The 26,028-nt window shown below is 53.4% G+C and overlaps 1 protein-coding gene across 1 annotated transcript; it reads left to right on the top strand.

Moving 5' to 3' along the window:
* Nucleotides 1-21,489: 21,489 nt before the first annotated feature.
* Nucleotides 21,490-25,445, top strand: HMX1 (H6 family homeobox 1). The gene is made up of 2 exons (XM_088131259.1): nt 21,490-22,266; nt 22,955-25,445. The coding sequence occupies exons 1-2, from the start codon at nt 21,945-21,947 to the stop codon at nt 23,572-23,574; spliced, it is 942 nt and encodes a 313-aa protein (XP_087987385.1). The 5' UTR covers nt 21,490-21,944; the 3' UTR covers nt 23,575-25,445.
* The last annotated feature ends 583 nt before the right edge of the window (nt 25,446-26,028 follow it).

Here is a 26,028-nt window from a genome sequence, read left to right as displayed (position 1 = left end):
AGGTGAGCTTTCTGTGTTCCAAGGAATTGGGCTGTTTCTTATGAGGTCAGATGTTCTTTCGTGTGTCAAATTTCCGGTGGATTTTGTCACGTGAACGCAGGTCTGGCCGTTTGAGACGCGCTGAGGTTGGGGTGAAGAAAACCTTGGGCCTCCCCCCGGCAGCCCCCCACGCCCACCCAAAGCCTGGCCCTTGCCCGAGGGGCTAGCCAGCCCGCGGAGGTTGGCAGAAGAGTCCCAAACGGTGGCCTCGTCGTGGCCCAGCAATCCAACCTGCTCTCTTCGTATTCGTGCTGCTCTCAAGGAGGGAGGATAAGCCTTGCCTGCCCCGGAAACAGTGCCTCTGGCATCTAGACCTGGACTTTGGGGAAATTGTGAAGTAATCTTTGGAAATCTTAGAGCACTACAGAAAGTGTTCTCGCTGGATACAGGACGAATTTGAACACATTTCAGCAAAAAAAAAAAAAGTTTGTGCTGTCCAGGAGGACTAATGTTTTATTTTTGGTGGCAGTTTTTCATAGAGAAAAATGAGACAGAGTGGTAATTACTTTTGGACTACATCAGCTGGTGTGTAACGATCATTCTGGTGGCAAATGGTTCTGCGTCATTTCGCAACCAGGTTCCTCCGAGCTGCTTGAGAGAAGTGAATGGGTTACCCGGTGCCATCCTACCTGTGCTCACTAAGTTGGTTCCTTGATGTGCCCCTAGCCGGACCACCTCCGCCCCAGCATCCGTTGACCCTGGCCAGAATTGCTGTGTTCCCTGGAAGAAGCTTTCAGCCCCTGCCCCCCCCCCAGCCCCGTACTCCCACCCTCCAGATCCCAGGGAAACCTTCTTTCTTCTCTTGGCTGCAGTTCATGTGGGAGAGGACAGCAACCGAGGCCATTCGGGGCCACAGCACCTTGCCCTTCACGCTGCCCCCCACCCCCCAGAAGGCCAACTCCGCCTTCTGGTCTTCCTAAAGCTCTTCTCACTGGTTCGAGTTGTTGGCTGCGGCCAGAATGAAGTGCGGTAGGCACACAGAGCGGCCATTCCCTTTAACTTTCTACGTGCTCCGGGTTTTGTGGTACAGCAGGAGTCTCCAATGGAGGGCTGAGATCCCTGGGTGGTGGGGGGCGTGACTGTGTGCCTGGGCTCCGTCAAAGTAGGGAGCAAAGCCCGAACCTCCTCCTGAGAATGCTAAACCCGGTTCCAGCCATCTCTCAAAACCATCCACTGATCGCATCAATTTAATTCACGAGGGGGCAGGCAGACTTTGAGGAGCCCCCACAGACAGGAATATCCAGCGTGATCATGATCTGCACCAAAATAAGATATTCAGTGAAATAAAGTTGTGCACAATTTTCTAGAGGAGATTCTCTCGGGTAAGGTTTGCTAAATGTACTTTTATGCAGAAACCATGGTTTTAACTGGATACAGTAGAAATACAGGTTATTTTGAGGGGACTGTCCTGTGGTTGGGGCCAAAGACTTACTGCTGCCCCCATACCCCGGATGAAGCCCGGGGATCTGTCAGAACATATGCAGATGCCACTCCCTCAGCACAAGTGGGGAGTCAGCCACGACCCCAGGAGACCCCTCCATAGGACAGTCTACGCCTCCTCATATCCCATGTGCCACAAGCGTGACCCTGCCTGTGGCCAGAGATTTGGGCTGTCTAAGATTTCCACAAAAAACAGGCATTTATTTTTTCCTTGATCCAGTCAGAAACCAGAAATACAGGCAACAGAGGGCAGGGAAGGGCAAGTGGATTTGGCTTGGGAACTGCATTTCGACCTCCTGCCCCATCTGAATGTTGTGAAGGATGCGCCACTGGAGATTGGGTAGAAGAGCCCAGTGCGTCTGTGGGCCGTAGGCTGCACTGTCCAGCTGCTCTGTTAGGGAGGCTTTCAAACATGGGGTTGAATCTGCCGTCACTCAGATCCATTATTCCAAGGCTGGTTTTGACCTCCTTCAGGTTCTTCTTTCGGGCCCTTGAAGGACACTCTTACAACTCCCCCTTCTTCTCTCCAAGGTGAAGCATTTCCAATTGCTCACCATTTCCAGTCATCCCCATTGCCCATCTCTTCTGCAGTTTATTTGATCCTTCCTTAAGTGCACTGCCCAGAAGCAAACGTAATTCTCAACCAAGTGTGGGTGTCCAACCAACCCAGAGTAAAGAAACTACTTGTGCTGTAATCTGACACTGAAGCTGTCTTTTTCTGCACCCATGTTACACTGCTGATCAACGGCGTTTCCAGATCCTTTTCATCAGTACCTTGCAAGCCAGGTGTCCCCACTTGATTTTCGTTTCCTAAGTGAAGAACTTTGCACCTGCCTCTTAAATTTCATTCTGTTCTTTTTCAACCCATTTTGCTAACCTTTGAAAATCATTCTGAAGTTTCTTTATCTTCTAGGACAGTGTTTCTCAGCTTAGCAGCTTTAAGAGGTGCGGACCTCACCTCCCAGAATTCTATGTACTGTTAATAAAAACTACTGCTTGCATTAGCAAGATCTTGCTGCCTGAATTCCCTCTAAAAGAGGATTGCTTCACTGTTTTTCTAAGCGACACATCGGCCCTCAGGCTCCTCCAGAGAGAGAGAGGCTCCACGGGGAACCCCGTTCTCCCAGCCCCGTTCCCCCAAACTCTCCAGATGGTGCCTGGGGCATCTCTCCCAGGTAGCCCGTGTAGGGCAGGTAGACCCTACTAGGAGAAGATGGTCCCAAAGGTAACAAGGGCCCAAATCATCAAGAGCATTGGAGGTAACCTCAGGAACTTGAACTGGAGCCCGAAGCCACCAGGGGCCCAGGCAAGCCTGCAAAACAGGCAGTTGACAGGTCATCAAGCAGGCAGCTGCAGCTTCCGCCTGCAAGGGCAGACCTCCGTTGGCAGAATTGCAGCATCTGAGCTGAGAGAGGAACAAAGGCAGGAGTCGCTGTCTTCGGGACCGAGTGTGTCTGCCACACGAGGTAGATCAGACCCAGAAGTCAACTCCACCAGAAGGCTAAATCTACTTTGACGTTTACTGAGAGTGGCTCTAACAATAGAATCTGGTTGAGCTGGACCTTCTTGCCTTCATATACCCATCTGAATTAGGGAGCTCAGGGATCTGCCTGAGCCGCTTCTGAATGTTATCTTCTTGCTGTGGACTTAAAAATGCGTCCGCCCCTTTTGCCTAGGGAACGGTTCCTGCAGATCTCCATCAAGGTCACCTTCCTGACTCTACCGAGAGCAGCTGAGAGAGCCACTGAAACGCACACCCACAGAAGGACCCACGTGGTCTTTGGGGAACCCGACTGGAAGGGATCCAGATCCCGTCTCATCCCTCTTTTCCTTATGATCTGCTAACCTTTTGCCATCTTTATGGTAAACGGTTTCTCGTGTCTAAATTTTGAATGTATCTGCAGAAGCCCTCTGGTTTTCCTTAGCACCCTTGGCCCACCTCAGTTTATGCTGACCTGTAGCCTTACTGACACCCTCTCTAGTATTCTGGGCCCTGAGCTCCTCCCTGATGACTTGTCCTCCTTTCTTCTTCTTATTTGTTTCTTTTCCATCCTGCCCTCCCTCCTGGTTGCCTTCCCAGAAAGAGCTCAGGCCCACCTTGCTTAGTCCCCACCTTAGGAGCCTTTCTTCTCACGGCGTGGGTTTGCTCACATCCTTCCTGAGTCTTCATGGAATGGTTCCTTCTGGCCCTCCCACCGGACCCCGTTCAAAGTCCCCTGGACTGAGTGTGGCTTTCTCTGCCCAGTCGCTTTCCTCCCTGTCGTTCTGAAGGAAAGGCATCCGGGGGCAGCAATTCCTCACTCACGGGTACCGTTTTTACCACGTTCACTTTTGAAGGACTGCTAGCCCAGTCACTCATGGAGGCTGTTACCTTTGCCCAGGGTTCAGCTCCAAAACCAGAATAAAACACTGACTTTTAGTCTGTAAACGCTGCCTGTCAGAAAGGAATGGGGTCGGTAGAATGATCCTTAATTCAGGGCTGACATACCAGCAGAGTTCAGCACTGGAATATCCCTCTCTAAAACAAGCCGTAGGACAATATTTGAGATAACAAGAACGGTTGCACATCACTTCCATATTGGGAACTTGGATGAGAGGAAACCACATTTGCTTTTCTCATGGATTCAACGAGCAGAATGTGAAATACACATATTTAGTGGAGCAAGTCCTCTAACCACTTTTCCCCAAACGTGATGACTGAAATGGATTATGGATCAACCTAAGAATAATTTTCATGCTGCTTCTGCAAAACTTTCCTGGAAAATGGAAAGTTTCCGACCAGTTAGGAAAGAGCAGGGGTGGGGGTGGGGGGCTCTAGCACCACAGATAAAGTGCCTCCCCTTCCTGGGGCATGGAGGGCAATGGGTTTATTCCTCCAGGAAGGCAGGCGAGCGGGGGGATGCTGGAAGCCACCCAAAAGGGCCAGACTAACCCTTTGTGTTCTTCTAGGCCAAGAAACTCACACTGTGTTTATTCAAAGGTTTTATGGCAAGTGCCCTTCAGTGCTTGTGTTGCAGCTGTTTGCAGAGTGACGATGCTACGCCAGGAGTTCAGATCCCACGGGCTTCCTAGAAGGTTTGTTATCTGAATAAACCCCATGAATCGGGGCCAGCTTTGCTTCCATTTCTCCTGAGAGAGAGGTAGCAAGGGATTTGTGGCACATTAAGAGCTAAAAGGTTATTGTGGCAAAACCTGCTTGTGGGCTGGTTTTTCAAATTCATATATTTCTTAGAGTTGGAACCGCTTGTATCTTCACTCCCATCCATAATAATGGAGGCCTCAATAAGTGCAGTTGTTTGCCTTTAAGTGTCACAACCCTTTTTGCCAGCTTTGGAACAACCAAGTTAGTCTGATTGTTGCTCTGGGATCCTTACCCTGTTTTGGGTGGTTCCCAAAATTCCTCTAGATAAAATAGTTATGCTTGTGTGTTACAATTGCTTAGTAAATACCCATTTTTATCAGCTGAGTGCTTAAGGAAACTCTGCTTTTTTGACCTTGAAGATGTCATTGTTCCCTCCCCTTTCTAATCTAACGAAGTATTTCTAAAATTAACTCCCTTCCATTGGGGTTACTGCAATGCGGTCTAAATGGGGCAGCCCTTGAAGACCTCACAGAAGTTACAACTGGTCCAGAATGCAGTAGGGCCTGCAGTATTGGGTGCCCATATGATACCCCTGTTGCGTGAGCTGCGTGTGGTCCCAGTTTTCTTCCGGGTGCAATTCAAGGTGCTGGTGGTCACTTTTACAGCCCTATGTGGCATGGGACCAGATTATCTGTGGGACCGCTTTTCCCTGAGCGTATCTGCCTGTCCCATCAGAGCAGACAGGGTGGGCACACTCCAGGTCCCTTCCCTTAAACGCTGCCATCTGGTGAGTCCGCGGAAGCGGGCCTTTTCCGTTGCCCTATGGAACACCCCCCGAGATCTGACAGGCCCCCACCTTTCTAGGAAGGTGAACCGCTTAATTCCTTTTTTGCATCTGTCTTTACGCAAAAGGAAAAAAATGTCCAATCTGTCAAAATCAGCACCGTGGGAGACAGAAGAGGAGTGCAGGTCAAAATAGGTAAGGAATTGGTTAGAGAACACCTGGCTGCTCTGAACGACTTCAGGTCTCCTGGACCAGATGGTTTACACCCCAGGGTGCTGAAGGAGCTGGCAAATGTGATCTCAGAACTGCTGAATGAGATCTTGGAGAGCTCCTGGAGCACAGAGGAACTGCCAGAGGACTGGAAAAGAGCTGAGGTGGTCCCAATCTTTAAAAGGGGAAGTGGATCCAGGAAACTACAGACCAATCAGCTTGACATCAATACCTGGGAAGATCCTGGAAAAGGGAATCAAGCAGCAGGTTTGTAAACACCTAGAAATAAACAAGGTGATTACTAGAAGCCAGCATGAGTTTGTGAAGAACAGGTCATGCCAAACAAATCTTATTGCCTTTGTAAGGTTCGCAGACCTGAATCTCAGAAAATCCAAAACCAGGAATTCAGGCAGAGGCTCTTAAAAAGAAAACAGCTCTTTAATCGGCCGAGTGAACAGCTGGGTGGGCAGCAACCCAAAACATGGGCAGCAGAAGTTCTGGGCAGCTCCGCACCAAGAAGATTCCAAACCCAGTTTTTGTAGCATTGCAAGGACAATAGATTGCAACTAATAAGGCAGTTTAAGGCAGTCTGAACCAGTGTCCCCCCTTTACCCTCAAGACCTTTTCCCTGCGCTCTCCCCCCTCGAGGTCTTCTATGTACATGTCCTTCAGGCAATTTCTTCCTAGCACAAGCAAAATACAGAGGCAAGATAGCGAGAGCCAGGCTAAGAAAATCCCCTCCCCCCTTCACCTTCTTTGATAAAGTGACTAAATTAGTGAACCAAGGAAATGCTGCGGATATCGTATACTTATATTTTAATAAGGCATTTGATAAAGTAGACCGCAGCCTACTTCTGGCAAGATGGAACAATGTGGGATAGACAGTACACCACCAGATGAATTTGCAGTTGGCTGACCAACCACACTCAGCATGCTGTCCTTAATGGAACTACATCTACGTGGAGGGAATTATGCAGTGGGGCACCTGTCGTGGGTTCTGTTGTGGGTCCGATGCTCTTCAACATCTTCATAAATGACCTAGATGAGGGGATTGAAGGGGCGCTCATCAAGTTTGCAGCTGACACAAAGCTGGGGGGAACTGCTAACACTTCAGAAGAGAGATTCAGGATTCAGAAGGATCTTCACAGACTTGAGCATTGGGTCCTATCCAGCAAGGTGCAGTTCAGTGGAGGGAAGAGTCAGGCAGGAAAAGCCAGATGCACAGGCACGGGGTAGGCAGGGCCTGGCCCCACAGTGGTGCCTGTGAGGGGGACTGAGGCGTCCTGGTGGACCACCCCTTAAGCATGAGTCAGCCGTGTGCTGCAGCTGCCCAAAAAGCCGACACAGTCCCGGGCTGCATCCACAGAGGGATAGGATCGAGACCAAGGGCAGGGATAGCACCGCTCTGCACCGTGCTGGCGAGGCCACACTTGGAATCCTGCATCCAGTTCTGGTCACCACAGTACAAAAAAGACGCTGAGGCCCTGAAAGAGCACAGAGAAGAGCAACGAGGACGATGAGGGGTCTGGAGGCTAAATCCTATGAGGAACGGCTAAGGGAACTAGGTATCTTTAGCTTAATGAAGAGAAGACTCAGGTGAGGCATGATGGCAGTCTCCCAATACTTGAAGGGCTGCCACAGGGAAGAGGGCATCAGTTTATTCTCCATGGTGCCTGAGGGCAGGACAAGAAGCAACGGGTGGAAGCTCATCAGAGGGAGATCCAACCTGGAAACGAGGAATTTCCTGACAGTGAGAACGATCAAACAGCAGAACAGCCGGCCTCCGGGAGTTGTGGCTGCTCCATCGCGGGAGGTTCTCAAGGAAAGATTGGACAACCGTTTGTCCGAGATGGTATGAGGACTCCTGCCGTGGGCAGGGGGTTGGACTAGAAGACCCCCAAAGTCCCTTCCAACCCTATGATTCTAGGATTCTGTCCTTCTAAAAAACATTCAAGACCTGGCTCTTCTCCCAAGCACTGGGACAGGATGAGGTCAGGCGAGATGAGAATGGGTTGCATCAGGGAAGTGCGGTGATGGCACCAGATTTTTTGTTATTTAGTTTTATTGTGTTTTTTATTTGTTTTAGGATTATGTTTGATTGGTCATAAGCTTCCCAGAGTTGGTCTTAAGGTAGGCAGCTATACAAATGTTTTAGATAGATAGATAAATGAATAAATAGTATTCCACAATGGAATTCCAAGCAAGATGTCTCTGGCCACTGACCAGGCCAAGGTTTGCTCAGCTTCTGTGATGGAACAGAATTATGAAGGCCAGGCTCAGGGAGATAAGCGTGTTCTTAGCTCACCGCAGGAGCGTGGGATGTGCAAGAGGATGAGGCTGGCACCTCCCCGAGGAATTCATGGTGTTGTGGCTGGCTGGCTTGGGAACTTGGGTTCAGTCTGGGGAGATTTCTGTCTAGAGGTTGTAGCTAATAAACACAGTAGAACTGATTTTGCACTGTCTCTTGGAGTTCTTTGGGCCAAACCTGACAGCTTCACCAGGTGGGCTTTAGATCATCCTGTTAACACTTGAACTTCCTTGAAGGCATGAGCAATGCCTCTGAGCTGCAACGTAATAGTACTCTTTGCAGAAAAGATTATTTTGTGTGTAAATAATCGACACATTTTTCTATGGGCTTTCACCTCTGGGCTCAGAGAACCAACTTGTCTCTAAATCTGCTCATCTTGGGAGGATGCTGACCTTCAGCTGCTAGTTTGCAAAGGTCAGCTTGGGACGTTCTGCCTAAAAAACCCTCCGGGTTACTTTTTCTCCTTTTCTGGGAAGAGAAGGGAGACGGGGACTATTGATTCTGAAAAATCAGGTGTTCTGCGCAGAGGATAACTATTGGAAATGGCCACCCCCGGAACAGAAAAAAGTGAAGACATGGGAGCTCTGTTTTCCTGGAATCATTTTGCTGTTAATGGTTGAGATATTGATCATTTGTCAGGTAATGCTTCTATGCTTGAGACTGCAAATGTCACATCATACCTTTTAAATGCAGACAATCTCAGAGCAATTCCATTAAAAACAGCAGCCCAGAGATGTTAGAGTCCACAGTATAGGCGAACCAGCTCAGAATCAAGTCTGTGTACCTGGGGAGGAGGGTCGGTGGGGTGTGTTTGTGTGTGCACGCGCACACGTGTGAGAGGGAGGCGGGGGGATATGCACAAGAGGTCAGTCTGCAAATCCACCTGATGTCTAGGACACACCTTGGAAACCATCAGTGATCCACAGCTCTAGTTTTTTACTGCCTAATTTGTCACTCCACGAAGAAACAGAAAACGGAGCAACGTCTTCTGTCCCGGTGGTTAACAGTGAGCTTGTGCCTCTTGCCAGGGCAGCAGAGCAAAGGCCCGTGTCAGTGGGAGGGGGCCGGTGGCACAACCTGCCATCCACCAATGGCTGAAAAGCTGCTCTTTCTGGATTTGGCTGGACTAGGAGAGGCTGCGGTGTTTCTCTCGGCTTTCCCTCTGGGTGAGGCCAGTCCTACTCCCTTTGCAAGCGCTGGAGCTGAGGCTGCGCGCCATTATTTACACTGGCTCCTTTGCGGTTCCAATAAAACAAGTGACAGTGAAACGAGTTCCCAATAGCAAAACACTTAAAATGAAGTTCCGTAGCAAAGGCAGTCTGAAGGTGGAGCAGTTGTTATCCTGCAAATCTCCACGGGAATCCACCTGTCTCAGTGCTGGCCTAAAACAAGGCAGCACCGGGGAAGCCTGGAGATGCCGCCGCTGAGTGCCCCACCCCCCGGGAGCACCAGTGGCAGCGTGTTGAGCCACAAGCCCACGGGCCACGTTCAGAGAGGGCTCATCCGTTGTCCCTCATCAAACTGGGGAGAGGAACCAAGTCGGGTGCTGGATGAGTCAATCCTGGATCATCTACTTTGAACATTATTATTAAAGACTTAGAATATTTGGCATGTGTCCTGAGGACACTACGTTGGGTAGAATGGCTAATACCCTAAAAACACAATAACATTTAAAACGATCTTGGTAAGTTAAAGTAATGGAGTCACGTTTCTCAGAGATACTTTGGGCCCAAAAGTGCCCATAGGTAGAGGCACAGGATGGGATATTCCTGACCTGGCCTTGAAATAACAGGCGACTGCAGACTGAATACGATCCAGCAGTGTGATGCAGTGAAGAAACCAAATGCAATTTTAGGCTGCATCAATAAAACTTGGATATTATTCAATTTTAAAATGGCTTCCTCCTCTAGTCCTTTGTCCAGTTCTGTAAACTAAATTTAAGAAGGATCAGAGAAACTGGGACTAGCTCAGAGAAGGGCAGTGAAGATGATCAGGAGAACAGGAACTAAGTCCTGTGAAGAAAGATTAAAGTTGCTCAAGGGTTTATTTAGCCTTGAGAAAAGGTGACTGTGGAAGGACACAGCAGAACATCTCAGCATCTGAGATGTCACACAAAAACATCAAGACCTGTTTTCTCTTGTTCCAAAGTGCAGGACACAAAATAATAGAGGTAAGTGGCAGGAAGGCGGATTCTGATTTAACGTTAGAGAAAACTTCCTAACTCCCAGATCAGCTGCACAGCGGAACCACTGGATGGGCTCGAGTGGAGGCCTGACGGCCATTGGCCTGGGACGCGTTCATCTGGACTCCTGCAGGGAGGGGCTGGACAACGTAGCCCAGGCGCCGCTTTCCAGCCCAGGCAGCCCGAGGCCCCCGGTTGCCCTCCCCGGGACAGAACAGCCTGGCCGGCCAGTGCCAGAGCAGCCGGGACAGGCAGCCGGGCTCCCACCAAGGTTCAGCAGTACTGACCCTTCTCCCCCGAGAATCAGCTCCCTCCCTCTGAAGCACTCGGCCCAAGAAGGGGACATCTGCAGTCGGGCAGCTCTCCTTGAAACAACTGCAAGCCGGCTCTTACGCTGCAGGGCAGCTTCACGCAGCCACGTCTCCACAACTGTGGGCGACTCTTGGGAGCTCACAAGCGATCGGGAAACCCCCAGGCTAACCGGTAACAGAGGGCATGTCGAGTCCTGGGGAGAGTCTGTTGGTAGCCCAGTGGTCTCCATGCTTTGGGAGAGAATCCCCCCGCTTCTGGGAGGGAGAGCCAAGGGGAGCCTCCCCACCGAGGGTGAGGTCAGGAGCCATCGTTCCCTGCCAGGACCAGGCTCTGACGTCAGAAGAAGGTGCCAGAGGTCGATTAGCTGAACGATGGAGACAGCAGGAGAAAGGAAAAGGGGAAAGGCCTTCACGCTCCCACAGGCTTTCCCTCACTGGCACAAATACACCCCCAGGCACTTCCAATGCAGGCAGACGAAAATAGGGCCAATTCAACGAAAATGGCTCAAATCCATCTCTCAAGTCAGGGCAAAAAGATCCTATTCGCACCCCGTCTCGCATTTCCCTGGGCGCTGTTTCCTCCTGGTTCTCTAACCCTCGTCTGGGTTGGGGACAGGAGGATGGAATAAAATTGTTCTCCAAATCTAAAGAAAAATTACTTCCCATGAAAATAACTGGTGTCGCTGAAAACAACCTGATGGGTGCTGCAGCACCCGAGGGATAAACAACGCTATCCCTTACAGGGCCCCATCAGGAATTGGGCCTGGTTTATCAATCTTGGGAAATGCCCAAAACCGCAGAGCTCCCGGTCCGACGTTTCCCCTCACACTCCTTCTCCTTGCACCGTGACCTGAGGATCCGCACCCTTCCTTGGCAGGATGCCTGCCAAGGTCCAGCCCAGACCTGACCCTTCCTTGGGAAACGCTGCCCGGTTCCTGGTCTAAAGGCGAGAGGCGTCATTTGTGTCAACATGGAGCAGCCCCTCCTTCTAATTCTCAGCGTCTCTCCCCCAGGTTTAGACCCCCTCTTGGCGTCATGGCCAAGGAGACGCCCTCCTGCACCTTAGGAATTGGTGGGGCAGATCAACATCAGTCCAGTCGTTGCTCATCATCGCTTTAACGGTGGAAGAGAAACGGGAACGCTCCCTTTCAGTCAAAGCTGACTTCCCACATCATTTTCTTGGTGAGAGCACAGGACTGGTTTGCCGCCGCATTGCTGGGGTTGTTCTTACTTCCCAGCCTAGCCCACGGCTGTCAGATTTCCTCGTGGTCTCCCATCTGAGCACTAACCAGGCCTGGCTCACTTTCATTTTTGAGAGAGCAAAGGTCAGCTAGATTGTTCAATTGTTCATTTTTCATTTCATCTGCTGCAAACATTTGTTCTGCTCGGATTATAAAAGTTTCCTGGATTTTTGAAACATGAGTAAAACCAGAAACATAATATCACTTGTTTTTTTTTAAAAGACCGAATATCTATCTATTTTTAAAAATTCAAGATTGATTTCATGATGTTCAACCATATTTACATTAACAAACGTCACCCTGCAAATTACATCGCAGCTATCTGGCCCAACACGCTGCCCTAACACACGAACCCAGGCCGGGAGGCTTCAGTTCAATCTCACGGCATGAACTTCCAGGCCGGCCTCGCGGGGCTTTGCGCTCTGGCACTGCCAGGGACAACTCCCTAATCTAATTGCCGAGTCCTTGAAATTTGGGAAAAGGTAGGGATACTGGAAGAACCCTAAACTCTGTGCTACTAAAATCATCCCATGTCTCCACAGCAGAGGCCCAACTGACAGCCCTTCCTGATCATGAAAACCCTAAATCCGGAATTCGCCTGTTCTCCGAAATAACCTGTTAACTGGACTTTCCTTAGCTCATGAGGCGGGATCCGCTTAACCACCCAAGTGCCTGTCCCACCTCGGCGTCTTCTCCAGCCGTTCTCTTTTCTTGAAATCTCTCCCACCAGCTCTGTCTACATGGTGACCGACCGCGATGACGGGCGGATTCACACGATCCACCACGCTCCCTGTCTGCACGTACCCTGCCAAAGGGGAGCACCAGATCAAGGCAGCTAAGACAGAAATTTCCCTCCGCTGAAATCAGTGCAAGGAAATCCATTTTTTCCAAATAGAAAGAGCGGAAGGAAAAACAGGATCAGGGCTGTGCTCCCTCCCTTCCTGCCCGCCTGTACTCGGCAGAGGTTTGCCAGAGGAGGCTCTTCTGCCCCCGGCCCTGGTACGTTGCCTCCGCAAATCTTTGCAAGTTCCAGAGTCTGGGCTGGGCTGGGCTGCGCTCGCCTCTGAGGAAGGCCTGGAGGAAGACGCGGCCCCTGGCCTGGCCTGACCTGGCCTGGTCAGCTGGCGCTTCCCAGCTCCTCCCAGCCGCTTCTGCCCAAGGAGGCTTCTGGGCGACACCAAGGGCTGCAGCAGACAAGGCACCCCTGCTCTGCGCTGTGCTGAGGAAGGCCAGACCGGGCGCCTGTGGTTGAGGAGGGGGCTCTGCTGGCCCCCTTGGTCTCTAGCCCCAAAGGAGGCAGCTCATGCCCATCTTGTGCCTGGGGCTGGATGGGGAATTTCTGCTCACCGTGGCCTCGGGAGGCCTCCTAAGCGGGCCAAGAAAAAGCTTTTTCCCCAGGAAAGCTTCAGTCTTGCCCCGCTATTTGGTCAGAAGGCTGTTTTCGAGGCATCTCTGTTGCAGGAAGAGGACTTGGTCCCCGTAAATCCAACAGTAGATTCAGATCCATTAAGTATTTGTGGCTTTATTGTAATTTTTACAACAGAGAAAGGGTACTGCAACCTTTTCTCAAGTCTATATAAACCATACTGATAACTATTTTTCAGCCATTTGTACGTTGAAATTACTTTATTAAGTATTTGATTGCATTACAGGGAGTCCTCATTTAGCAACCACAACTGAGACCAGCGACTCGGTTGTTAAGCAAAGCGGTTGCTAAGTGAAACCGTAACTGTGCTGATGATCTTCCTTCAGTTTTCCTTTGCTTTACAGACCTGCAAAGGTCATCAATGTCAGGATTGGTCACAAAGTTACTTTTTCACCACTGTCATAACTGCAAAGGGTTGCTAAATAAGGCAGTCACTAAACAAGGACTACCTGTACTTACTGTTATGAAGGCCAAATTGTGATGGCAATTGTGGAATGTTTTAGATCCATTTTGCACAGTTAGTTGACTTATGATGCGCTTTGGCTGTTCTGAAGGCTGAGAAAGGGAATGAATTAGAAAGACGCTGTGGTGAAACTCCTGAGTGCTGAAAACACGGCTTGTTCCATATCATTGCCACTTGGCAGCACCTTTCTAGCAGATGGGCGTCCCAGGGTCCCCTCTGCAGCACGGCTGGCGCAGGGCTCCCCAACCCTGCCGTGGGCCAAGATCCCCGTTGGCGCACACAGGCAACCCGGCGCACCAGAAAGGGAGAGAAGTGCGGTGGCCCTGCTGTTTACGTCAAGATGTCATTTCAATTGGGTCTAAAGGGGAGAAATGATTTCAGCCGGATGGGCTCAAAGTTCAGCCTTTGCCTCCTCTCACTCCAGACATTATCTGAACATTTCTGACAAGGTCAAGCTGTGGAAAAAAGGTTAAGCAAATGGACTTGCAGGCTCTTTGTGAAGAAAGTTGATCAGAAGATATTCTTCTAATCACCGCCATTCTTCCTGAGTTCCTGGAAAAGGATGTAATTGATGGAAGCAGCTAATTTGGAAGGAATGCCAGGCGGGGGGGACCCCGAAGGTTTGGGGCTCCTGTTCTCCTTTGGCCAGATTTGCATCCTCTGTATATTCAGGGGACAATGTTTGCAAAAATGACTTTGCTCTACACCGAAATTTCCTCTAGGAGCAAGTGTGGAAAAGCGCCCCCCCCCGCCCTGCTTCTCTGGGCCCACCACCCAGACCAGGTGCCCTGAGCGGCTGATCGATGCACTACTGACTAACAGTTGGCACCTGCTCCTGTGACCCTGCTGGCGGCTTGTTTATCCTCCTGAGGTGGTGTCCGCCCATCAACCATGATTTTGCCATCTCACCTGTGGCAGGTCAGGACTGGGTAGGGGTCATCAGGGAATCCCAGGCTGCAGACCAGACTGGAAGAGCTGAGATCTCCCGGAAAAAAGGGGTGGCAAACCGCCCCTCTGCTGTGCCCGATTAGTCTCCAGGAGTTCAGCTCCACTCAAGGGCATCTTTTATGGCACACAATTGCCCAGAATCTTTGTAGGCACCTTTGGGCTCCTTCTTCCAGCTTCCCAGCCTTTCCCCAGAATCCTATTCTTTCATTATTATATATTCATTCATCTCACAATCCTTTCTCTAGACGTTTAATTATTATTGTTTGTTAGTCCATCTTGTATCTTGTGAATATACAAAATGTGTGCCTTGAACAATTATTTATCAGAAAGAAATCAGTGCACAGAGAGCAGGAAAGAGAGTTCTCCTGACACTGGTCGGCTGCCACCCACCTCACCCAGCAATGTCCAGTCCTTCCGAGCAAAGAAATTGCTCTGATGCAGACCCAGCAGGGTCACCCCACCTCTGGAGGTCTTCCTGCTTGTAGCAAGCCAGCCAGCCAGCCAGCGGGACCGCTGAAGTTCTGCTCTCCTGCGATGCAGGGGGAGAGCGAGAGCCTCTTGGTATACGCAGAGATGCTTAAGAGACGAGAGGAGACCTCTTTCACAACCCTGAAGACGCCGCGAGAGGAGGCAGCTTCAGGGCGTCAGAGGTGGGCACCGAGGGAGGGGGCTGAGGCACCAGGGACTCCCCACTCCTGCAGTGGAAGGGCTGAGAATTCAGGCAGGGATTCTCTGGTGCCTCAGGAGAGACACAGCTTGTTTATAGTGTGGAAGGAGGTGGGCCCGAAGTCACAGCATCGTCCCCATCTTCAGTCTCCTCCCAGCCTCACCTGGTCCGGCAGGAAGCTCAGGGCCAGAGGGGGCAGAAGGGCAGCCCACTCTGCCTTCCTCTCTCAAGCAGGCATGGCTGTCCACGGGGCACGTTCAGAAAAATCCAAGGTGGAGGCCGTGATGCAAAGCACATAAAAAGCAGGCAGCGCTTTGATCGGACCAACATGGCTGCCATCTTGACTTTTTTGACCACGCTCTGTAGAAACCACTGCAAACAGAGGACTAGACAGGCATCTATGGAGGAGGGCACAGAGCAGGGCAAGCAAGAGCAGGGGATGAGCACTGCCCCTAGAGGCCTTCAGCCACATCAGTGGGCACTGGATGACCAGCCACTTGGGCTTGGGGGTTCAGTAACTGACACAACAAGCCACCATTGCAGACCAGACTTTGCAGTAGCAAGAACTGAAGCAACAGTCCAAGTCTGTCCACCATTTGCCTCTCCCCGTGAAAAAGCTGCCTCTAAAAATTGCGACTGGAAGGTACCTACAATACTGTAGCAACCATTATGGTGGTTGTTGTTTTTTAATTGCTCATATCAGGAAGATTTATGTTCAAGAGGAAATATACCTGTCAAAAAACAAAACCAGGATAAATTGTGCTTAAAAGCTTGATACTACATAATCCTTAAATAAATTAGAGCAGTGCTTTTCAAACTTGGCCACTTTAAAATGGGTAGACTTCAGCTGAAGTCCATCCCTCTTAGAGGACCAAGTTTGAAAAGCACCGAATTAGAGGAAGATTCCTACAAAACCTTCCTGGGTTTGGAGAGGGAGCAGACTTCCCTCTCGGCATACCTGGAGGCCGAGTCAGCATCTCCTCACCCAACGCATCGCATCGTAGCCCTGCAGATTCTGCCGCCATTCACTGTGCTGATGGCCACCAGTTTCGACTGTTTAAAAGGGGCTGAAGAAATTGCCGGGGGAGCGGGGTCCCCAGGCTACTAGCCCTAGCAGCTGATACCTTGGGTGAGGGCGTCCCTCGGACACTCTCTACTCAGGAGCAACAGAGGAAGAGGCTGATCACCCTCCTGCCCGTGTCTAAGAGAATCTGGCTAACCCATGACAGCAGACCGTACGACCTCTCAGCCCAAGAGCAGGCTGCCACGCGAAGGCCTGCGAAGAGAAGCTGGGTGGTCATTGGCCAGAGACGCTGCAGGGGGCCTGCACTGAGGACCAGATGACCTCTGAAGTCCCTTTATGAAATGCTAGGCCAAATGAGCCGTTGCCCCGCCCCACCAGAGCTCCGTTTGTGTTCTAGAGACAGCATCAGTCAGACTGACCAGCCATTAGCAGAACCCCGGGAACAGGCCTTTTGCAGGAGAGCAAGGACTGAGTTTGGTCCACATCCAGCATCCTGGCCACTGCACTACCCAGGCTAAGGAGAACAAAATCCACCATGGAGGCGTGGAGGCCATCCCCCCATGCCGTCACGGTGGGCTGCTCCTGATTCCCCCGCAGGCACATGACGTGGAGGTGACGGGGGCCCTCGGAGTCCGGCAGGGAGCTCTTCGGCTGGAGTCCTACAACAAGCAGGGGTCGCACGTGATGGCCTCACGGGACCCTCCCAACTCCAACGTTCTCTGATTCTAAGTGCAATCCTGAGTTCCTGTAAATGGGTGCCAGTTTGGGGAGGCAGGGGAAATTATGCACCTTAAGAACGAGGGAAATGCAATGCAGAATATTCCCCACTGGCCATTTCCCCAGCAGCTCGAGTGGTTACACACACTTCCTTGCATTTTTGAGGCGATTAGAGGAAATAGTGTGATTTCACAACAAAACCAAATGTCTTTTCCCCTGAAGGGACGGGGCTCAATCACAGGACCTGGCACAAGAAAATATTTTGGGGGTGTTCTGGGTGACTCAGCAGATATCTGTGATAACTGACGCGCAGGATGAGGCAAACACCAAGACTCGGCCCTGATTTCAGGGTGAGAGGACACAACGTGGAAGCTAAAAACGCCCCACCTCTGCTTAAGGAGGACAACAGGCTCTCTAAGGAAAGTCATACTGCTCACATTCTTCAGATCTCTGCTCTCTTGTAGGTGGCCCTACATTCCAGTAATTTCAGAGGAAGCAGACCTGTGAAAGAGCCGGCTTGGTGTCCTGGTGAAGGCCCCAGGCTAGAAGCCGGGAGGCCGTGAGTTCTGGTCCCGCCTGAGGCACAGAAACCAGCGGGGTGGCCGTGGGCCAGTCCCTCCCTCTCAGCCCTAGGAAGGAGGCCATGGCCAGCCACTCCTGAAAAATCTTGCCAAGAAAACTGCAAGCACTGACTCGAAGCCCCCCCAAAATAAAAACAAAACACACCATAAAAGGCCTCAGGTCAGAGCGAGGAAGACCTATCTGGGGCTTCCTGGCTTGAGGGGGTGTCGGAGACAGAGAAGGAGCCCATCGTATCTTCAAGGGCAGGTACACGATCTTGGAATAAGGTTCCCAGGGACTTGTACCAATTTGTAACGCGAGTGAAGGGGGAAATCATTAAATGTGTGACTGGAGAGTAATCGTACATCAATGGATGCAATCAATGTAAGTAACATAATTGTCCTGGCACGCCTCCTGCTTGCTGGAATGCCATCAATAGGACTAATTGGTGTGCATATTACCACTCTTTAATTAAAAGCGTCTAAAATACTGAATTCAGTGGGACTTACTTCTATATAAACAGGCAAAAGGTTATGCAAGAAGGCTGTTAAAAATCAGGTGTCTGCTAGCACCTTTTCCAACTAACAAATTCTAAGACATCCGGTGCATGAATAAAATCTGAATAAAGCAAATGAAAGAAGACATTAAACATCATTAATACTGAAATGTACATATAAACAACCCTTAACAAGGAATGAAAAAAATCCATTGAAGCTAACAGGGAACAAGATGTTGATATATTAATATAAGAGCAGCTTCAGATTTGAAATGCTGGCATTCTCCTCTAGGTGGCACTATTGTCCATTCATTTTTTGCCTCTCGGCTGTTAATCTGAGCCAATTTAATTAGGAGGTAATTTTTTTCAGACGGAAAAACGGGCATGCAAAAGATTCCCTGGGATGCACAAATAAATCAACCATGTCACAACTCTTATTTTAAGTTTTCGTTTGCTATTTTACTAAATTGTTTTCTACTCAATTAAGAAGCAGAAAAAATTGCTTCAATATGGATTATAACTTTGTAGCTTCCATCCTATTGTTCTATTCTCTCTCCACCCCGGAAAAAAAGCAGATGTTTACTCGTTTCTGTCACTGACAGCGTTGTATGCTGTGAAAACATGGCAGCAACCTGTAGGGTGCCAAGTAGGAAAGTGCTTGGAAACAGCTCCAGGTAACATTTGGGGCTAGTTATTAGAAATATTAGAGCTAGAAAAAAATTGCAAAATGAAAAATATCCAGAATAGTATGGATTTCAAATTTAAGGGCTGCATTTTATATAAAATTAAACTTCAAAAATAGTTTGCAGTCAATTATTTACTTTCTAAATTGCACCTTTTTCATTTTTTTCCAATGCACCAGGAGATAAAAAAAGGTACATCAGTTTCAGTATGCATACATACATACATATATACACACATACATATATACACACTTACATATATACACATACACACACATCTTATACCTATATGATTGCAAAACCCGACTACCTGAAATATCTAAGCAGATGTGAAGCACTTAGGTTTTTTCCACCCCAGCTTCCTCACCTGCCCTCCATAATTTTTTTCCCTGGCCACCTCTGCTTTTTAAGGGTGGTGCTCATTATACTACACCAAAATGAATTTGCCCTGAACCCAAAACAACATTACTCACCCAGCTTAACATCTACATTTGTTCTCTACAAGACTGAGAAGCATAATTTGTCCCGTTGAAAAAAAACGCGTTTGAAACAAATCTGGAGTGCTTTGTAACCAACTGAACACAATGTTTCTTTGAAAATGTCTTTATTTTGTGGATTTGTGTCCTACCTTTTTCCCTTGAAAACAGAGCTAACAAAATTCGTCCTGAGCAAAACGTTACTCCGACAGAGCACTTAGCTCTGAAGCAGAAAGAAGAGACCATCTAGGTCGGGTTAAAAGAAGTGGGAAAATCTTCCTTGGTTTTTTCTCTTCTGGCTTCTAGACATTATTTTCTTTGCACCACAGGGTCCTCAGGGTAATCCTTTTGGGATCCCCCCATGGTTTTTAGGAAGAAGAAAGTGGTAGTTGAAGGTTTTTTCGTTATCAAGAAGAGTGCTATGCACCAAGCCCATTTGCAAGGCATTTCGAAGATGCATTTATTTTTATTTACACGTTTATCCTGCTTTTCCTCAAGACCCTACATGCATAAATGAAGGAGGGGAGCCATGTCAGTCTACGGGGGCAAAAAGTCAGGAGTCTGGTAGTTCCTTTTCTAACTAACCGGTTTCATGGAAAGGCTTTCGGGAGCTGCCTCTCCCTTCATCAGAGGGGCAAGACTGATGCGGGGTTTAATTCGGGCTGGGGGGGGTGGGAGAGGCTGGTTAAGCAGATGCAGGTTACACGGGAGACGGACTGCAAGGTCCTTTTCACTTAACAACTGTAAGGTATTAAAAACGGGCTGTCTTTTGTTGAGACCTCCTGAGGCTGCCTGAAGCCTTCAGCAAAGCGGGGCTTGAACTGCACCCTTGAGGGAGAAATAGCCTCAGAAGGCCTCAGCAAACACAACGGCGTTTTGACAGGCTTGTCCATCAGCAAGGCCCCTGCAAGCCTCCTCACCAGCGTAACCACCCGGCGCCCCCTCCCCTCCTCTCCTGCCTCCCCGCTTGAAAGTCCGACGTCAGCCCAGCCCCCTCCGCCCGCGAGGACGGGCGCTGCAGCTCGGGGAAGCGGCTGCCTGTCAACAAAAGCGCCTCGCTGGAAAAGGGGCCACCAGACTCCTCCCGACGTCTTGTCTGTCCGCACAAAAGACGTGAACGTAAGAGGACGGCCTACACCTTACGAAAGCGTCGTTCTTTCCTACCGAACGAAAGGCGGTCTCTGATCAGGCTCACCTTGAGGCGGAAGCTGGGGGCGGAACAGGTGCGCGGAGGCCCGCGGAGGCCAGGCCGGGCGCCCCCCGAGCAGTCGGCCCTTCTCTCTTTCCGGAGCGCGCGCAACGGCTCTCCCGGGATGCTCCCGTCTGGATTTGGCGGCTGGGCTGCGGGCCGCCGAGCCCCGGCCTACCAGGGTGTCCTCTGCCCGCTGCCCGGAGCAAGGCTCCCCGCTCACTTCCAGGACGGAACGGGGAACGCCGCCCTCTCCCCCGCCGTTTGCGCTGCCGGGCAAAGGCACGGCGCTCCTTCTCTTCGGGAAAGCCGGCGCGAGGAGGGCCCGCCCGAGACGCCCCGGCCGGCCGCGAACGCCGAGCGCCGCGTCGCCCGCCCCGCCGAGCTCCTCCGGCGGGGCAGGCGGCGGCTCGGCCGGGACCCATCCCCGCCGGGGAGCGGAGAGCGAGGCAGGCCGGGCGGCCGGGGGAAGGGCCGAGCTGCCGCGGCGCCCCGCTGGCTCGGGCAGGGCGAGCGGGAGGCCCGGGCGAGCGGCGCTCGAGACGCGGGAAGGGCCGAGCTCCCGTCCCGGGCTTCCGTCCAGCGCGCCGCCTCCTTGCGCCCAGTGATCCGTCACCGCCGGGAGGCGAGAGCGACGTTCGCCGCCTGCCGCTCCTTCGGCAGGCCGAGAAAGGGCGGGAGCGAAAGGCCTCGCGAGTCCGCGGAGACCCTCAGTCGAACGAGTCCGGGACGCCGCCGCCGCCGCCTGCTCAGGGGGTCCGATCCGGCAAGGCCCCGCGGGAAGCCCTCCGCCCCGACCGAGAGGCCGCTTCCAGGGCTGTCCGCGCGGGCCGCGTCCTCGCCGCCGCCGGGGTTTCGACCAGCTGCGGGGCTTTGAAAGCGGCGTCGCGGCTGGCAGACCGGCCGAGCCCGGGCGCTTCGCTTCCCGCGGACGGCGACGCCGCAGCCCGCGCTCCGGCATCTGCCTGCCTAGACGCCGGGGCCTGCCCCGCCGCAGGCTGGAGGACAGGGTTCCGGCTGGAGCTCCCCGGGCAGAGGCTCGCCAGGGCTTGCGCGGCGCGCGCTCCGGGAGCAAGCCTCCCCGTGGAAATCCGCCGGCGCGGGGCCCGGGAGAAGGTCGGCGCGGCAAACCTGGGAATCGACGACGCGTCCGCGCCCTCCCGCCGGCCCTGAGCAGACTTCTCGCCCGACGCCGCGCGCGCGCAGAAGCACGTTCGCGCGCGCACGTGCCATAACCGGGCCATGCGGGGCGGTGGGAAACTGAGCAGACTAAGGCAGTCGAGGGGCGTGGCGAGGCTTGCGCCGGTTTTCCAGGGCAGCCGGCAGGATTGGCTGACTACTCTGTCCTCTTCCTCCGGGCTGACCAATGGGAGAGCCAGGCGCCGGCCGGCCCCTTCCCCCCCCCGGCGCGGCGCCTCCCGCCGGTGCCTCGCTCCCCAATTGACCTAAATCAGAGGACCGGGCGTGGGAGGGCGCGGCAGCCCCGGCGCGGCCCACTCTCGGGCGGGCCTCTGCCTCGGGCCCAGCGGCAAGTCCGGCCGGCCGGCCGGCTGGCGTGTGGCGGAAGCGGCGGCGGCTCCCTCGACAGCGCCGGCGATGTGATCCTCCGGAGGGGTCCTCCTCCCAGGCGGGCTCCCGGTGCCCGGAAGCCGCCTGGCCCTGCGTGCAGCAGCTCCGGCTCCCGCCTGCGGTCGAGGATGCCGGACCAAGCCTCCGGAAGCGTCCAGGCCGCTTCGGCTCGGGTGTCCTCGTTTTTCATCGCCAACCTGCTGGCGGCCCAAACGAAGCGGCGGCGGCGGGAGGAAGAAGAGGAGGCGGCGGCGGCGGAGCGGGAGGCCAGCCCCGGCCAGGCCCGCAGGGGGACGCCGGCGCCCCGCGCCCCGCCCGGCCGCCCTTGCTCCCTCGCGTGTTGCCAGCCCCCGGGGCCCCGCCGGGAACTGAGCTCGCCGCTGCGGGAGAGCGCCCTGGAGTGGTACCGCCGGGCGCGCAAGGCTTTCAGGGGCTGCGCCAGCCCGGAAAGTAAGTCCCGCGCCGGGGGCCGCCCGGGCGCCCGCCTCCCCGCTCGCCCTCGGGCCCGGCCGGGCGGGATCCGTGCCCCAAGCCTCCCTCTCCCCGGGCCGCAGGAGCGCGGGAGGGAGCGACTCGGTTGCTGCCCGCCTGGCGGAAGAGGGGGAGCCGGTCCCGAAGCGCGCCTGCCCGCCGCCCCGGTCCGCTCTCCCCCTCCCCGAGGCAGGCTGCCTTCCGCGGCCCCCTGGCCTTCCCGGGGAGCGCGGCGCGGAGGAGGGCGGGGAGCGGCTGCTCCGGAAAGGGGGACGCCGCTTCTCCTCGGGGAAAGCCGCGGTCAGCTTAGCCGAGGGGCGGCTCCGTCCTCCCTTGGAACGGCGGCCTCTGCTTCGTCGGTCGAGCGCGGCCCTGGCGCGCCTGGCGCGGGAGCCACGGTTCCGAAAGGCCTGGGGCGGCTCGGAAGCCCGGGGAGGGGGTGGGTCGCAGGTCGGCAAGCGCGGCCGGCCCGTCTCCGCGAGGCTTGCTGGTCCGGGCACTTTTCTCGGCAGCCCCCCGCCCCGCAATCGAGCGGGGACGTTTCTTCGGGGTGCTCGTGGGAGCGGAGCCCTTTGGCGGGACTCGGAGAGGCAGGCGCGGGGCGGGTGTGGGTTGGCAGGGGATTCCGAGGGCGCGGCCTGACGCCTTCCCTCTCTCCCTCCTCCAGCCAGCGACAGAGACTCTCCGGAAATTCCCGAAGGGGCGACCCAGGGGAAGAAGGCGGCGGCGGCAGGTCGCGAGCAACGGGCGGCAGCCGAGCTGAGCCCCGCCGAGGAGAGCCCGGAGCCGGGCCCGGCGCGCCCCGGAGCTGGGGGCGGCGGTGATAACCAGCGGCGGCCCGAGGAGCCGGGGGCGGGCGGGCGCAAGAAGAAGACGCGCACCGTCTTCAGCCGGAGCCAGGTCTTCCAGCTGGAGTCGACCTTCGACGTGAAGCGCTACCTGAGCAGCTCGGAGCGGGCCGGCCTGGCGGCCTCGCTGCGCCTGACCGAAACGCAGGTCAAGATCTGGTTCCAGAACCGTCGGAACAAGTGGAAGCGACAGCTGGCCGCCGACCTGGAGGCCGCCCAGCTGCCCCCGTCCTCCACCCAGCGGATCGTGCGCGTCCCCGTTTTGTACCACGACAGCTCGCTGGCGGGCAGCGCCCTGGCAGCCTTACCGCTGCCCCCCCACGGGCCGCCCCCGCCGCCCCCGCTGCTCGGCCTCGCCGGCGGCCCGGTCGCCTACCCGCTGAGCGCCTTCCCGGCGGCGGCCCCGTTCCTGCGGGCGCCCGTGAGCGGCCTGGTCTGAGCCGCCGCCTTGGCCCGGCCGCTCCCCTCTCGAGCGGCGTCCGGAGAATCGCTGGGGGAGGCCCCGACTTTCGGGCTTCAGCAGAAGAAAACAGAGCGACGGGCAGGCCGGCCCGCTCTCGGGGACCGCGAAGGGGCCCCCAGCGATCAGGCGCCCTGGGGGCGCTTTCCTTTTCCTTCACCGGAGGCCCCCACCCGATGGTTTTCGCAGGAGCTGAGAAGAAAAGCGGGAATTACGTTGAGACCTTCCCGCTCTGAAGACTTTGAATGCAGCCTTATCTCGAGAAAAGGTCTCTGTCAAGCCTTTAACTACAAGTGAACTTAGCAAAAGGAGTTCTAATGGCCGAATTTGCTCTTTCTCACGCGAAGGAAGGAAAGACAGCCACGGGTTCCTCTTGCTGTAAGATTTCCCACTTAAAATTACTCTTCGAAAAAATTATCTGTGTTTCACACTTAACTTCTTTTGGAAAGCAGCCATCCTTTACAAAGCATGTGCTATAATTATTGTTAATTTATAATGCAAAGTATTTTAAAAACGCTAGATAATGATCTGGGTTTATCTTAATTTTTCAGAATGCTGTATTAGACTATCCTAACCAATATTGTATCATATTGTAGCCTAATTCTGTTTTAATTCTTGATGGAGATAAATTTGTTCCCCGATTATGTTGATTTCCTTGAATAATAGAAATCTTTTCCATTTCTGATGGAAGGGGGTGTCCAACTGACAACACGGTAGAGTAAAACTTCAGTTGGTATCTTTAATGCAGTATTATATGAACTATATTATGCATGTTTAAACTTTGTTCCTTTAAATACCCCTTTTCTCTGCCTAAGGCTTTTAATGGAGAATCACAACATTAGTTCTAACATGCCGCAGTTGTGCTAGCAAGTCTAATTGGGGAGGGGGAGAGAAAAAAAGGAAAAGACAAGTTCAGAGAAACTATTTATCGAATAGACCTTCGAGTTTTTTTAAGGGTGAAAAATCCACTTTAAAAACGGATTTATTATTTTTAAATAACCAATTTATATTTGGAACAAAGTAGTCATTTCTGGTTAGACAATTAAATTATCAGCAGTAAAAACGGAAAATCGTTTGTAAAGCCTGAAGGGACGTTTTGTCCAAATGCACTTCTCAACATCTAAACGGCGCGAATTAGAGACTGCTTGCAAGTGGCAATTAGCCCGAGTTATGGAGCGGGAGGGGGAGGGGCGCTGGCGCTGGCCCTTGGAAAGGCGTTAGGAGGCCGGAAGCCCCCTGACCATTTGGAGGGTTCGGGTTTGCCCCGCAGAAATGCGTTCCTGGCCCTGCGGATTTCGCTCCTTTGGAGACGAAGGCGGGCGAAAGCAGCCCAGCCGAAGGGGGGGTCCCCTCATCCTATTGGCAGATCAGCCTTTCTCTGGGGGACCTTTAACCCCCCTCCCCAAGTGCTTGCCGAGAGGACGCGATCCGGAGCGAGCCCCGTCCAAGGCTTCCGGCCACCGCCTTCCGGGCTGCCTGGATTGCTTGGCGCCCGAGAGCCCGCCGGAGGGGAGGCGGGAATGGACCCTCCCCTCCCCTCCCCTCCCCTCCCCTCCGTGGCTTTTCTCTTCCCGGATCGCACTCCTGCCTCTAAAGCCTCTTCTTGCCTTTTTATTTTATGGCGTTTCAATGAATATTCCTTCTTGTATTCCCACCTGGCAATTAAGGATTGTTGCTCTGACTTTTAAGGAAGGTCTCCAGCAGCAGCTGGGATCGGCTTTTTCCGGAGCCGCGCGCAGCCCGAGCCGCTCCGAAGTCAAGCGCCGGACTTTCGCGCAGAGGGAGGGGGCGGCCCGGCGACGCTTCTGCCTCTATCGAGACGAACTTGGAAGAACGAAGCAGGGACTAAACTCCCCTCCATCGCGGCCCTTTCTTGGAAGAACGGGAGGAAGACAAACGAGCTTTCCAGTACTTGTAAACCCTAAAGCGCAGGGCAAGACTTCGCACCATTTGTTTAATTGAAAATAAATCTCGCTGTTTGCAGCCCAAATTTCTGGAAAAAATATTACCTAAATATAATTATGGATCTTCCACACTTGTTATCGGATTCAAATCAGCTTACCGCTCTGTGGCTAAAGAGAGCAACCCTTTCCCGTAGGAACGGAGCTCTCCCTAGACCAGGACGCATCCGTGCCTCTCCGGGCGTACCTCGGGCCCGGGTTCACACGAGGTTCCCTGAACGGGGCCGCTTCGGGGCTTCGCGGGAGGCGTCCAGCTCCGCCTGCAAAGGTCGCCGAATCGGCCGCTGGGCAGAGCTCGGCCGAGACTTCTCCGTCGCGAGCGGCGAGGCACCCTTTCCGCGAAGCGGGCCGTGGCGTCGCCGGTCTCCCTGGGGTTGGCCCACCTCTGCTGGGCTCTCGTCCGGCGAACGGGGCCCCAGACTCTGCGGGGGGCAGCTCGTCAGCTGGAAAGCTACCCGGAGGAGGCGCAGGA

The sequence above is a fragment of the Python bivittatus genome, unplaced genomic scaffold, assembly GCF_059951505.1.
Source record: "Python bivittatus isolate LINGU-HERP-01145 unplaced genomic scaffold, Pbiv_v1 ctg000970_np1212, whole genome shotgun sequence".
NCBI classification, from domain to species: Eukaryota; Metazoa; Chordata; class Lepidosauria; order Squamata; family Pythonidae; genus Python; species Python bivittatus.
The sequence above is the reverse complement of the archived record's forward strand: the minus strand, read 5'-3'. Positions and strand labels throughout refer to the sequence as shown.